Source organism: Nematostella vectensis, chromosome 8 (assembly GCF_932526225.1).
Source record: "Nematostella vectensis chromosome 8, jaNemVect1.1, whole genome shotgun sequence".
NCBI classification, from domain to species: domain Eukaryota; kingdom Metazoa; phylum Cnidaria; class Anthozoa; order Actiniaria; family Edwardsiidae; genus Nematostella; species Nematostella vectensis.
This window is the reverse complement of record NC_064041.1, coordinates 2,102,647-2,115,531: the sequence shown is the minus strand read 5'-3', so window position 1 is coordinate 2,115,531 and position 12,885 is coordinate 2,102,647. Positions and strand designations below refer to the sequence as shown.

At 41.4% G+C, this 12,885-nt stretch overlaps 1 protein-coding gene across 2 annotated transcripts in view; it reads left to right on the top strand.

The window, feature by feature from the left end:
• LOC116620780 (myomegalin) overlaps window positions 1–12,885 on the top strand; it is a 75,742-nt gene that overhangs the window by 4,490 nt on the left and 58,367 nt on the right. For both annotated transcript variants that reach the window (XM_032386560.2, XM_032386561.2), the window contains exons 5-12: window positions 421–497; window positions 1,114–1,162; window positions 1,356–1,430; window positions 1,934–1,981; window positions 2,243–2,329; window positions 3,202–3,236; window positions 3,540–3,591; window positions 3,860–3,901. In XM_032386560.2, coding sequence (XP_032242451.2) covers window positions 421–497; window positions 1,114–1,162; window positions 1,356–1,430; window positions 1,934–1,981; window positions 2,243–2,329; window positions 3,202–3,236; window positions 3,540–3,591; window positions 3,860–3,901 — 465 coding nt within the window. The remainder of the gene's footprint in view (window positions 1–420; window positions 498–1,113; window positions 1,163–1,355; window positions 1,431–1,933; window positions 1,982–2,242; window positions 2,330–3,201; window positions 3,237–3,539; window positions 3,592–3,859; window positions 3,902–12,885) is intronic.

Here is a 12,885-nt window from a genome sequence, read left to right as displayed (position 1 = left end):
CTTTGCTTCTGAAAAGTACAAGATAATTTTTTCTTACACAGATTTAACCCCCAAAATATCCTTGAATGTCTCTGCACCCCAAAAACTAACCTTGCAAAATTCCCAACCCCCAAAAGTACTAAGGACAAAAATCCCCTCAAAATAGACACCCTATCGTGTTGTAATTAAAAAACCCCAAACACTTGTTGAATGGAACATTGCTGCAGGTTTTGACATCTTTAGTTTTGCCAAAGGGCATATTAGAGTGCATACATACTGTATGTAGCTGGGGGAGGGGGTGTATGTGAATTTTGAGATGAAACATAAACTAGAATGATAGATATTGAGTCGTTACCCCAAGGATCGCCATTTGATTGTTTGAGAGTGAGGATAAAGGTTCCTGATTCAGTAGAGTCTTTTTTATGTTCCTTCTCTTTGCAGAACATTGAACTGAAAGTGACTGTGGAAAAACAGAAGAAAGAGTTGGTTGAGAAGCAAGAGCTTTTGGTTAAAGCCTCGTAAGTCAGCAGCTCTACAGTAGTTCTTACAATCATTTGAAATGGCTTGTGGTTTAGTGTGATGTTATAAGTCTGTCTTGTGGTTGTTGGTTTAAATAATGTGTTGTACTGTAGGCCTTGAGAACAGGATCAAACCTAGTAACTAATAATAGTCTTTGTGTATTGCTTTGTTGGTTTTATTTCTTGTAATAATAGTCTCATTTGCAACTAGAGTTTTAAAGATGCATCGGTCACAGTCCAGTAATTAACAAACCAGTACAAGTACCATTTGAATTTACTTGCGTTGCAAGTAGTGAAAATCAAAGGCTCTGTGAGCCATGTTTTGCAAGCAATTACAAGTTCAAAAAGAAATATGTTTAATGTAATCACTGCAGGAAACTCAGCATTTGTGCTCAGCTAGTGATGTGCCAAGTCTAAGCACCCACACTAGCCAATTTATATTTACTTAATTCTGTATGAATTAAACTTTTATTTGCTAGCTGACCTTGGAAGTAGGGTTGTATAAACTAAGTAGTTTTTATCTCTTTTATGTTGAAAGACTTTTTGTTTGTGCCTGGTCTTCAATGGGGAGATCAATTTGGTAGTGTAATTACATAGTTTATGCCTTTCTTTGTAGGAATGCAGTTGAGATGATTGCGAACCATAGTGAAGAGCAAATCAAACAGGTAACAGCAGAAACAAACTGCCAAACAATTTTTTTTGTATCACTCTGCTTACATACAGTACTGTCAACACATGAATGAACCTGGTTTTACAGACACTTTGATTTTGAAGAAACCTAGTACAGTACCCTAGTACCCTTCATCATTCTGTACTGTTTATCCAGTACATGAGGGATTATGTTCATGTATCTATCAGATGCGAGAGGAGCACAATGAGGAACTACAAGAGATCAGGGAGGGATATGAAAACAAGGTTAAGGAAATTGAAAAGGTATGCCTTCTTACTAGTTTTACCATCATCATCATCATCATCATCATCATCATCATCATCATCATCATCATCATCATCATCATCATCATCATCATCATCATCACCATCACCTCCAATATCATCATCATCATCATCATCATCAACAACACAACCATCACCTCGAATATCATCATCACCTCGAATATCACCATCACCATCACCATCACCATCATCATCATCATCAACAACACAACCATCACCTTGAATATCATCATCATCATCATCATCATCAACAACACAACCATCACCTCGAATATCACCATCACCATCACCATCACCATCACCATCATCATTAACAACACAACCATCACCTCGAATATCATCATCATCATCAACAACAACACAACCATCACCTCGAATATCATCGTCACCATCACAATCATCATTACCATCACCATCATCATCATCTTCATGTAGTGTCTGTAGTTCTTTTCCACTATTCACAAATCTGCTGTCGTCTGTAGGAGATGGCTGAAGCCAAGCAGGATGTTGAGGATCTTGCTGAGAGACTGGTAAGGCACCAGGGCTTTCATTAACTTTCAGGGTAGGCGGTGACGATTGATAAGTAGGGGGTGGAAGTTATTTTATCTTTTTAGTTCAAGATTTTTTAAAAAAAAAAAGGAGCGTTGGTGGAAAATAGCTGGCGCTTCCGCCGGCCGCCGGGGCCTAATGAAACCCCTGAGGCATTATCCTCCAATAACAGAAATGTCCAGTAACAATACTTTCATCCACCTTGAATTGGCTTGCTAATCTTGAGATTTTTAAACCATTAGACAGAGGCTGTTAACATGAATCAGCAGTTGAATGAGAAGTTGCTGGAATCTACCGGAGGCTTCCAGGATGATCAACAACAGCTTCAGGTGATGTCAGACACTCCTGTTGATAAGGCACAATTGTATCAGCCAGTGGTTGCATGTGAAGGCTCATAAATACAAGTTGCTTTGCATGCCTCTTATCAAAAAGTCTCACATGTGTTTATCCTTGAAGTTATGGACTTTTCCATGCAGTTTACAAACAATCAAGAATTTGACTTTGTAAGAACTATTAATTTCACACTTTGTTATTTGGGAATTGATCCTCAACCAACATAGGACTTAAAGGGGTTGTACTTCTCCACTATGCATGCATTGAGTATAAAGTCTTCTCAACTATACCATACCAAAAAATGCATGTGCTATATAGTACCCAGCTTACAATAAACACACAGCTTCATATTACCCCTCCCCTCCCCTCCCTTGGCCACAAAATTTAAATACAGTGCCCCTAGGGCCCTTAACAACTTTTTTTGTTGTACAAGAAAGACACTCACTGAACTATTGAGGCTGTTCTTGTTTGATTTCTCAATGTTCAATGATTTAGCCACAGGGTACCCACGTCGCTAAAACGGGAAAATAATAAAATACATGTCTCAATCAGTACATTTAAAATACCATTGGTCAATGAGGACTTTTAGTTTGGGACTTTTAGTATGTTAAATAGGTTGCATCACTTGTTCAAAATCCCCTGAGAGAAATTCTATTGCAACAAGTTCCACCTGGGCCATAAAAATTTCATAGATTGACTGGACTATTGACAGATATTCATTAGAACTAGTGTATAAAGTTTGCATTCCCCTGCACCAAAAATAGTGCACCACTAATTATTAGCTCCCACTCCTTTCTCCCCCTCACAACTAAACATGTTAAGAAGCACTGCCTCAACTGAATCCTTTTCAAACACTTTGTCTTGTCAGATTTATACCAAGGAAACATTGAATGAAAAAGACAAGTAAGGGCTCCATTTGATAATATTTTATTTAATCACATTATGCTTTTAAGTGGTATCACTGAGGTGCACTGAATATGGCCACCCCTCTAAGCCCTAATTTTAGGGGTGTGGCCATATTTCAGTGCACCTCTGTAATAGCATGAACACTCAAACATGTGTGTTTCCTAATGTTGAATCACAAGCGAGGATTCAGGTGCAAAAAACATTTTTTTCCGGTTGCCATTTGATTTTTTGTTGACCTTCACTGTTCATAGTTCAAAATACATTTTTACCTACTATCATTCTTATTCCTATTTGCTGCAGGATGATAGACGATCTTAATGATGCCTTTGAGGTTCAGAAACAGCAGAACGAGGTACTGTAGCTAGATGCATAATTGCCTTTCGATTATATTGTCAGCCCATCTGATTATAGCCTCTGGGTCGTAGGGAGATGTTGGGAAAAGGTTGAAAGCGTTCCCGCACCTGGTTAATTATAAGATCGAATGATATATATATATTTCATTGTACTAATAAGCCATGTATAATTGCTAATAATGTAGCATAAGCAACCATACCATCTGTTATATCTGATATAGACTTAAAATGATTGCTAGACATAGTCGGATTATTGTTTTTCTTCAGGAGTTGCAAGAAAGAGCAGATCGACTCGAGAAAGAAAAACAGGTGTGTCTAATACCTATGTCGTGCTTGATTAAAATATTTAGTATTGCCTGAATTTGGAGCTAGTAGCCCAATTAGTATTGCCTGTATTTGGATCTAGTAACCCAGGCCAACTAGTGTTGCCTGTATTTGGATCTAGTAACCCAAGCCAACTAGTGTTGCCTGTATTTGGATCTAGTAACCCAAGCCAACTAGTGTTGCCTGTATTTGGATCTAGTAACCCAAGCCAACTAGTGTTGCCTGTATTTGGATCTAGTAACCCAAGCCAACTAGTGTTGCCTGTATTTGGATCTAGTAACCCAAGCCAACTAGTGTTGCCTGTATTTGGATCTAGTAACACAAGCCAACTAGTGTTGCTTGTATTTGGATCTAGTAACCCAAGCCAACTAGTGTTGCCTGTATTTGGATCTAGTAACCCAAGCCAACTAGTGTTGCCTGTATTTGGATCTAGTAACCCAAGCCAACTAGTGTTGCCTGTATTTGGATCTAGTAACACAAGCCAACTAGTGTTGCCTGTATTTGGATCTAGTAACCCAAGCCAACTAGTGTTGCCTGTATTTGGATCTAGTAACCCAAGCCAACTAGTGTTGCCTGTATTTGGATCTAGTAACACAAGCCAACTAGTGTTGCCTGTATTTGGATCTAGTAGCCCAAGCCAACTAGTGTTGCCTGTATTTGGATCTAGTAACCCAAGCCAACTAGTGTTGCCTGTATTTGGATTTAGTAACCCAGGCCAACTAGTGTTGCCTGTATTTGGATCTAGTAACCCAAGCCAACTAGTGTTGTCTGTATTTGGATCTAGTAACCCAATTAGTATTGCTTGTATTTGGATCTAGTAACTCAAGCCAACTAGTGTTGCCTGTATTTGGATCTAGTAACCCAAGCCAACTAGTGTTGCCTGTATTTGGATCTAGTAACTCAAGCCAACTAGTGTTGCTTGTGTTTGGATCTAGTAACCCAAGCCAACTAGTGTTGCCTGTATTTGGATCTAGTAACCCAAGCCAACTAGTGTTGCCTGTATTTGGATCTAGTAACCCAAGCCAACTAGTGTTGCCTGTATTTGGATCTAGTAACACAAGCCAACTAGTGTTGCCTGTATTTGGATCTAGTAACCCAAGCCAACTAGTGTTGCCTGTATTTGGATCTAGTAACCCAAGCCAACTAGTGTTGCCTGTATTTGGATCTAGTAACCCAAGCCAACTAGTGTTGCCTGTATTTGGATCTAGTAACCCAAGCCAACTAGTATTGCCTGTATTTGGATCTAGTAACCCAAGCCAACTAGTGTTGCCTGTATTTGGATCTAGTAACCCAAGCCAACTAGTGTTGCCTGTATTTGGATCTAGTAACCCAAGCCAACTAGTGTTGCCTGTATTTGGATCTAGTAACCCAAGCCAACTAGTGTTGCCTGTATTTGGATCTAGTAACCCAAGCCAACTAGTGTTGCCTGTATTTGGATCTAGTAACCCAAGCCAACTAGTGTTGCCTGTATTTGGATCTAGTAACCCAAGCCAACTAGTGTTGCCTGTATTTGGGTCTAGTAACCCAAGCCAACTAGTGTTGCCTGTATTTGGATCTAGTAACCCAAGCCAACTAGTGTTACCTGTATTTGGATCTAGTAACCCAAGCCAACTAGTGTTGCCTGTATTTGGATCTAGTAGCCCAAGCCAACTAGTGTTGCCTGTATTTGGATCTAGTAACCCAAGCCAACTAGTGTTGCCTGTATTTGGATCTAGTAACCCAAGCCAACTAGTGTTGCCTGTATTTGGATCTAGTAACCCAAGCCAACTAGTGTTGCCTGTATTTGGATCTAGTAACCCAAGCCAACTAGTGTTGCCTGTATTTGGATCTAGTAACCCAAGCCAACTAGTGTTGCCTGTATTTGGATCTAGTAACCCAAGCCAACTAGTGTTGCCTGTATTTGGATCTAGTAACCCAAGCCAACTAGTGTTGCCTGTATTTGGATCTAGTAACCCAAGCCAACTAGTGTTGCCTGTATTTGGATCTAGTAACCCAAGCCAACTAGTGTTGCCTGTATTTGGATCTAGTAACCCAAGCCAACTAGTGTTGCCTTTATTTGGATCTAGTAACCGAAGCCAACTAGTGTTGCCTGTATTTGGATCTAGTAACCCAAGCCAACTAGTGTTGCCTGTATTTGGATCTAGTAACCCAAGCCAACTAGTGTTGCCTGTATTTGGATCTAGTAACCCAAGCCAACTAGTGTTGCCTGTATTTGGATCTAGTAACCCAAGCCAACTAGTGTTGCCTGTATTTGGATCTAGTAACCCAAGCCAACTAGTGTTGTCTGTATTTGGATCTAGTAACCCAGGCCAACTAGTGTTGCCTGTATTTGGATCTAGTAACCCAAGCCAACTAGTGTTGCCTGTATTTGGATCTAGTAACCCAAGCCAACTAGTGTTGCCTGAATTTGGAGCTAGTAGCCCAACTAGTGTTGTCTGTATTTGGATCTAGTAACCCAAGCCAACTAGTATTGCTTGTATTTGGATCTAGTAACCCAAGCCAACTAGTATTGCTTGTATTTGGATCTAGTAACCCAAGCCAACTAGTGCTGCCTGTATTTGGATCTAGTAACCCAAGCCAACTAGTGTTGCCTGTATTTGGATCTAGTAACCCAAGCCAACTAGTGTTGCCTGTATTTGGATCTAGTAACCCAAGCCAACTAGTGTTGCCTGAATTTGGAGCTAGTAGCCCAACTAGTGTTGTCTGTATTTGGATCTAGTAACCCAAGCCAACTAGTGTTGCCTGTATTTGGATCTAGTAACCCAAGCCAACTAGTGTTGCCTGTATTTGGATCTAGTAACCCAAGCCAACTAGTGTTGCCTGTATTTGGATCTAGTAACCCAAGCCAACTAGTGTTGCCTGTATTTGGATCTAGTAACCCAAGCCAACTAGTGTTGCCTGTATTTGGATCTAGTAACCCAAGCCAACTAGTGTTGTCTGTATTTGGATCTAGTAACCCAGGCCAACTAGTGTTGCCTGTATTTGGATCTAGTAACCCAAGCCAACTAGTGTTGCCTGTATTTGGATCTAGTAACCCAAGCCAACTAGTGTTGCCTGAATTTGGAGCTAGTAGCCCAACTAGTGTTGTCTGTATTTGGATCTAGTAACCCAAGCCAACTAGTATTGCTTGTATTTGGATCTAGTAACCCAAGCCAACTAGTATTGCTTGTATTTGGATCTAGTAACCCAAGCCAACTAGTGCTGCCTGTATTTGGATCTAGTAACCCAAGCCAACTAGTGTTGCCTGTATTTGGATCTAGTAACCCAAGCCAACTAGTGTTGCCTGTATTTGGATCTAGTAACCCAAGCCAACTAGTGTTGCCTGAATTTGGAGCTAGTAGCCCAACTAGTGTTGTCTGTATTTGGATCTAGTAACCCAAGCCAACTAGTGTTGCCTGTATTTGGATCTAGTAACCCAAGCCAACTAGTGTTGCCTGTATTTGGATCTAGTAACCCAAGCCAACTAGTGTTGCCTGTATTTGGATCTAGTAACCCAAGCCAACTAGTGTTGCCTGTATTTGGATCTAGTAACCCAAGCCAACTAGTGTTGCCTGAATTTGGAGCTAGTAGCCCAACTAGTGTTGTCTGTATTTGGATCTAGTAACCCAAGCCAACTAGTATTGCTTGTATTTGGATCTAGTAACCCAAGCCAACTAGTATTGCTTGTATTTGGATCTAGTAACCCAAGCCAACTAGTGCTGCCTGTATTTGGATCTAGTAACCCAAGCCAACTAGTGTTGCCTGTATTTGGATCTAGTAACCCAAGCCAACTAGTGTTGCCTGTATTTGGATCTAGTAACCCAAGCCAACTAGTGTTGCCTGAATTTGGAGCTAGTAGCCCAACTAGTGTTGTCTGTATTTGGATCTAGTAACCCAAGCCAACTAGTGTTGCCTGTATTTGGATCTAGTAACTCAAGCCAACTAGTGTTGCCTGTATTTGGATCTAGTAACCTAAGCCAACTAGTGTTGCCTGTATTTGGATCTAGTAACCCAAGCCAACTAGTGTTGCCTGTATTTGGATCTAGTAACCCAAGCCAACTAGTGTTGCCTGTATTTGGATCTAGTAACCCAAGCCAACTAGTGTTGCCTGTATTTGGATCTAGTAACCCAAGCCAACTAGTGTTGCCTGTATTTGGATCTAGTAACCCAAGCCAACTAGTGTTGTCTGTATTTGGATCTAGTAACCCAAGCCAACTAGTGTTGCCTGTATTTGGATCTAGTAACCCAAGCCAACTAGTGTTGCCTGTATTTGGATCTAGTAACCCAACCCAACTAGTGTTGCCTGTATTTGGATCTAGTAACCCAAGCCAACTAGTGTTGTCTGTATTTGGATCTAGTAACCCAAGCCAACTAGTGTTGCCTGTATTTGGATCTAGTAACCCAAGCCAACTAGTGTTGCCTGTATTTGGATCTAGTAACCCAAGCCAACTAGTGTTGCCTGTATTTGGATCTAGTAACCCAAGCCAACTAGTGTTGCCTGTATTTGGATCTAGTAACCCAAGCCAACTAGTGTTGCCTGTATTTGGATCTAGTAACCCAAGCCAACTAGTGTTGCCTGTATTTGGATCTAGTAACCCAAGCCAACTAGTGTTGCCTTTATTTGGATCTAGTAACCGAAGCCAACTAGTGTTGCCTGTATTTGGATCTAGTAACCCAAGCCAACTAGTGTTGCCTGTATTTGGATCTAGTAACCCAAGCCAACTAGTGTTGCCTGTATTTGGATCTAGTAACCCAAGCCAACTAGTGTTGCCTGTATTTGGATCTAGTAACCCAAGCCAACTAGTGTTGCCTGTATTTGGATCTAGTAACCCAAGCCAACTAGTGTTGTCTGTATTTGGATCTAGTAACCCAGGCCAACTAGTGTTGCCTGTATTTGGATCTAGTAACCCAAGCCAACTAGTGTTGCCTGTATTTGGATCTAGTAACCCAAGCCAACTAGTGTTGCCTGAATTTGGAGCTAGTAGCCCAACTAGTGTTGTCTGTATTTGGATCTAGTAACCCAAGCCAACTAGTATTGCTTGTATTTGGATCTAGTAACCCAAGCCAACTAGTATTGCTTGTATTTGGATCTAGTAACCCAAGCCAACTAGTGCTGCCTGTATTTGGATCTAGTAACCCAAGCCAACTAGTGTTGCCTGTATTTGGATCTAGTAACCCAAGCCAACTAGTGTTGCCTGTATTTGGATCTAGTAACCCAAGCCAACTAGTGTTGCCTGAATTTGGAGCTAGTAGCCCAACTAGTGTTGTCTGTATTTGGATCTAGTAACCCAAGCCAACTAGTGTTGCCTGTATTTGGATCTAGTAACCCAAGCCAACTAGTGTTGCCTGTATTTGGATCTAGTAACCCAAGCCAACTAGTGTTGCCTGTATTTGGATCTAGTAACCCAAGCCAACTAGTGTTGCCTGTATTTGGATCTAGTAACCCAAGCCAACTAGTGTTGCCTGAATTTGGAGCTAGTAGCCCAACTAGTGTTGTCTGTATTTGGATCTAGTAACCCAAGCCAACTAGTATTGCTTGTATTTGGATCTAGTAACCCAAGCCAACTAGTATTGCTTGTATTTGGATCTAGTAACCCAAGCCAACTAGTGCTGCCTGTATTTGGATCTAGTAACCCAAGCCAACTAGTGTTGCCTGTATTTGGATCTAGTAACCCAAGCCAACTAGTGTTGCCTGTATTTGGATCTAGTAACCCAAGCCAACTAGTGTTGCCTGAATTTGGAGCTAGTAGCCCAACTAGTGTTGTCTGTATTTGGATCTAGTAACCCAAGCCAACTAGTGTTGCCTGTATTTGGATCTAGTAACTCAAGCCAACTAGTGTTGCCTGTATTTGGATCTAGTAACCTAAGCCAACTAGTGTTGCCTGTATTTGGATCTAGTAACCCAAGCCAACTAGTGTTGCCTGTATTTGGATCTAGTAACCCAAGCCAACTAGTGTTGCCTGTATTTGGATCTAGTAACCCAAGCCAACTAGTGTTGCCTGTATTTGGATCTAGTAACCCAAGCCAACTAGTGTTGCCTGTATTTGGATCTAGTAACCCAAGCCAACTAGTGTTGTCTGTATTTGGATCTAGTAACCCAAGCCAACTAGTGTTGCCTGTATTTGGATCTAGTAACCCAAGCCAACTAGTGTTGCCTGTATTTGGATCTAGTAACCCAACCCAACTAGTGTTGCCTGTATTTGGATCTAGTAACCCAAGCCAACTAGTGTTGTCTGTATTTGGATCTAGTAACCCAAGCCAACTAGTGTTGCCTGTATTTGGATCTAGTAACCCAACCCAACTAGTGTTGCCTGTATTTGGATCTAGTAACCCAACCCAACTAGTGTTGCCTGTATTTGGATCTAGTAACCCAAGCCAACTAGTGTTGTCTGTATTTGGATCTAGTAACCCAAGCCAACTAGTGTTGCCTGTATTTGGATCTAGTAACCCAAGCCAACTAGTGTTGCCTGTATTTGGATCTAGTAACCCAAGCCAACTAGTGTTGCCTGTATTTGGATCTAGTAACCCAAGCCAACTAGTGTTGTCTGTATTTGGATCTAGTAACCCAGGCCAACTAGTGTTGTCTGTATTTGGATCTAGTAACCCAAGCCATCTAGTGTTGCCTGTATTTGGGTCTAGTAACCCAAGCCAACTAGTGTTGCCTGTATTTGGATCTAGTAACCCAAGCCAACTAGTGTTGTCTGTATTTGGATCCAGTAACCCAAGCCAACTAGTGTTGCCTGTATTTGGATCTAGTAACCCAAGCCAACTAGTGTTGCCTGTATTTGGATCTAGTAACCCAAGCCAACTAGTGTTTCCTGTATTTGGATCTAGTAACCCAAGCCAACTAGTGTTGCCTGTATTTGGATCTAGTAACCCAAGCCAACTAGTGTTGCCTGTATTTGGATCTAGTAACCCAAGCCAACTAGTGTTGTCTGTATTTGGATCTAGTAACCCAAGCCATCTAGTGTTGCCTGTATTTGGGTCTAGTAACCCAAGCCAACTAGTGTTGCCTGTATTTGGATCTAGTAACCCAAGCCAACTAGTGTTGCCTGTATTTGGACCTAGTAACCCAAGCCAACTAGTGTTGCCTGTATTTGGATCTAGTAACCCAAGCCAACTAGTGTTGCCTGTATTTGGATCTAGTAACCCAAGCCAACTAGTGTTGTCTGTATTTGGATCTAGTAACCCAAGCCAACTAGTGTTGCCTGTATTTGGATCTAGTAACCCAAGCCAACTAGTGTTGCCTGTATTTGGATCTAGTAACCCAAGCCAACTAGTGTTGTCTGTATTTGGATCTAGTAACCCAAGCCAACTAGTGTTGCCTGTATTTGGATCTAGTAACCCAAGCCAACTAGTGTTGCCTGTATTTGGATCTAGTAACCCAAGCCAACTAGTGTTGCCTGTATTTGGATCTAGTAACCCAAGCCAACTAGTATTGCCTGTATTTGGATCTAGTAACCCAAGCCAACTAGTGTTGCCTGTATTTGGATCTAGTAACCCAAGCCAACTAGTGTTGCCTGTATTTGGACCTAGTAACTAAAGCCAACTAGTGTTGCCTGTATTTGGGTCTAGTAACCCAAGCCAACTAGTGTTGCCTGTATTTGGATCTAGTAACCCAAGCCAACTAGTGTTGCCTGTTTTTGGATCTAGTAACCCAAGCCATCTAGTGTTGCCTGTATTTGGATCTAGTAACCCAAGCCAACTAGTGTTGCCTGTATTTGGATCTAGTAACCCAAGCCAACTAGTGTTGTCTGTATTTGGATCTAGTAATTCAAGCCAACTAGTGTTGTCTGTATTTGGATCTAGTAACCCAGGCCAACTAGTGTTGCCTGTATTTGGATCTAGTAACCCAAGCCAACTAGTGTTGCCTGTATTTGGATCTAGTAACCCAAGCCAACTAGTGTTGTCTGTATTTGGATCTAGTAATTCAAGCCAACTAGTGTTGTCTGTATTTGGATCTAGTAACCCAAGCCAACTAGTGTTGCCTGTATTTGGACCTAGTAACTAAAGCCAACTAGTGTTGTCTGTATTTGGATCTAGTAACCCAAGCCAACTAGTGTTGCCTGTATTTGGATCTAGTAACCAAAGCCAACTAGTATTGCCTGTATTTGGATCTAGTAACCCAAGCCATCTAGTGTTGCCTGTATTTGGATCTAGTAACCCAAGCAAACTAGTGTTGTCTGTATTTGGATCTAGTAACCCAAGCCAACTAGTGTTGCCTGTATTTGGATCTAGTAACCCAAGCCAACTAGTGTTGTCTGTATTTGGATCTAGTAACCCAAGCCATCTAGTGTTGCCTGTATTTGGATCTAGTAACCCAAGCCAACTAGTGTTGCCTGTATTTGGATCTAGTAACCCAAGCCAACTAGTGTTGCCTGTATTTGGATCTAGTAACCCAAGCCAACTAGTGTTGTCTGTATTTGGATCTAGTAATTCAAGCCAACTAGTGTTGTCTGTATTTGGATCTAGTAACCCAAGCCATCTAGTGTTGCCTGTATTTGGATCTAGTAACCCAAGCCAACTAGTGTTGCCTGTATTTGGATCTAGTAACCCAAGCCAACTAGTGTTGTCTGTATTTGGATCTAGTAATTCAAGCCAACTAGTGTTGTCTGTATTTGGATCTAGTAACCCAAGCCAACTAGTGTTGCCTGTATTTGGATCTAGTAACCCAAGCCAACTAGTGTTGCCTGTATTTGGATCTAGTAACCCAAGCCAACTAGTGTTGTCTGTATTTGGATCTAGTAACCCAGGCCAACTAGTGTTGTCTGTATTTGGATCTAGTAACCCAAGCCATCTAGTGTTGCCTGTATTTGGGTCTAGTAACCCAAGCCAACTAGTGTTGCCTGTATTTGGATCTAGTAGCCCAAGCCAACTAGTGTTGCCTGTATTTGGGTCTAGTAACCTAAGCCAACTAGTGTTGCCTGTATTTGGATCTAGTAACCCAAGCCAACTAGTATTGCCTGTATTTGGATCTAGTAACCCAAGCC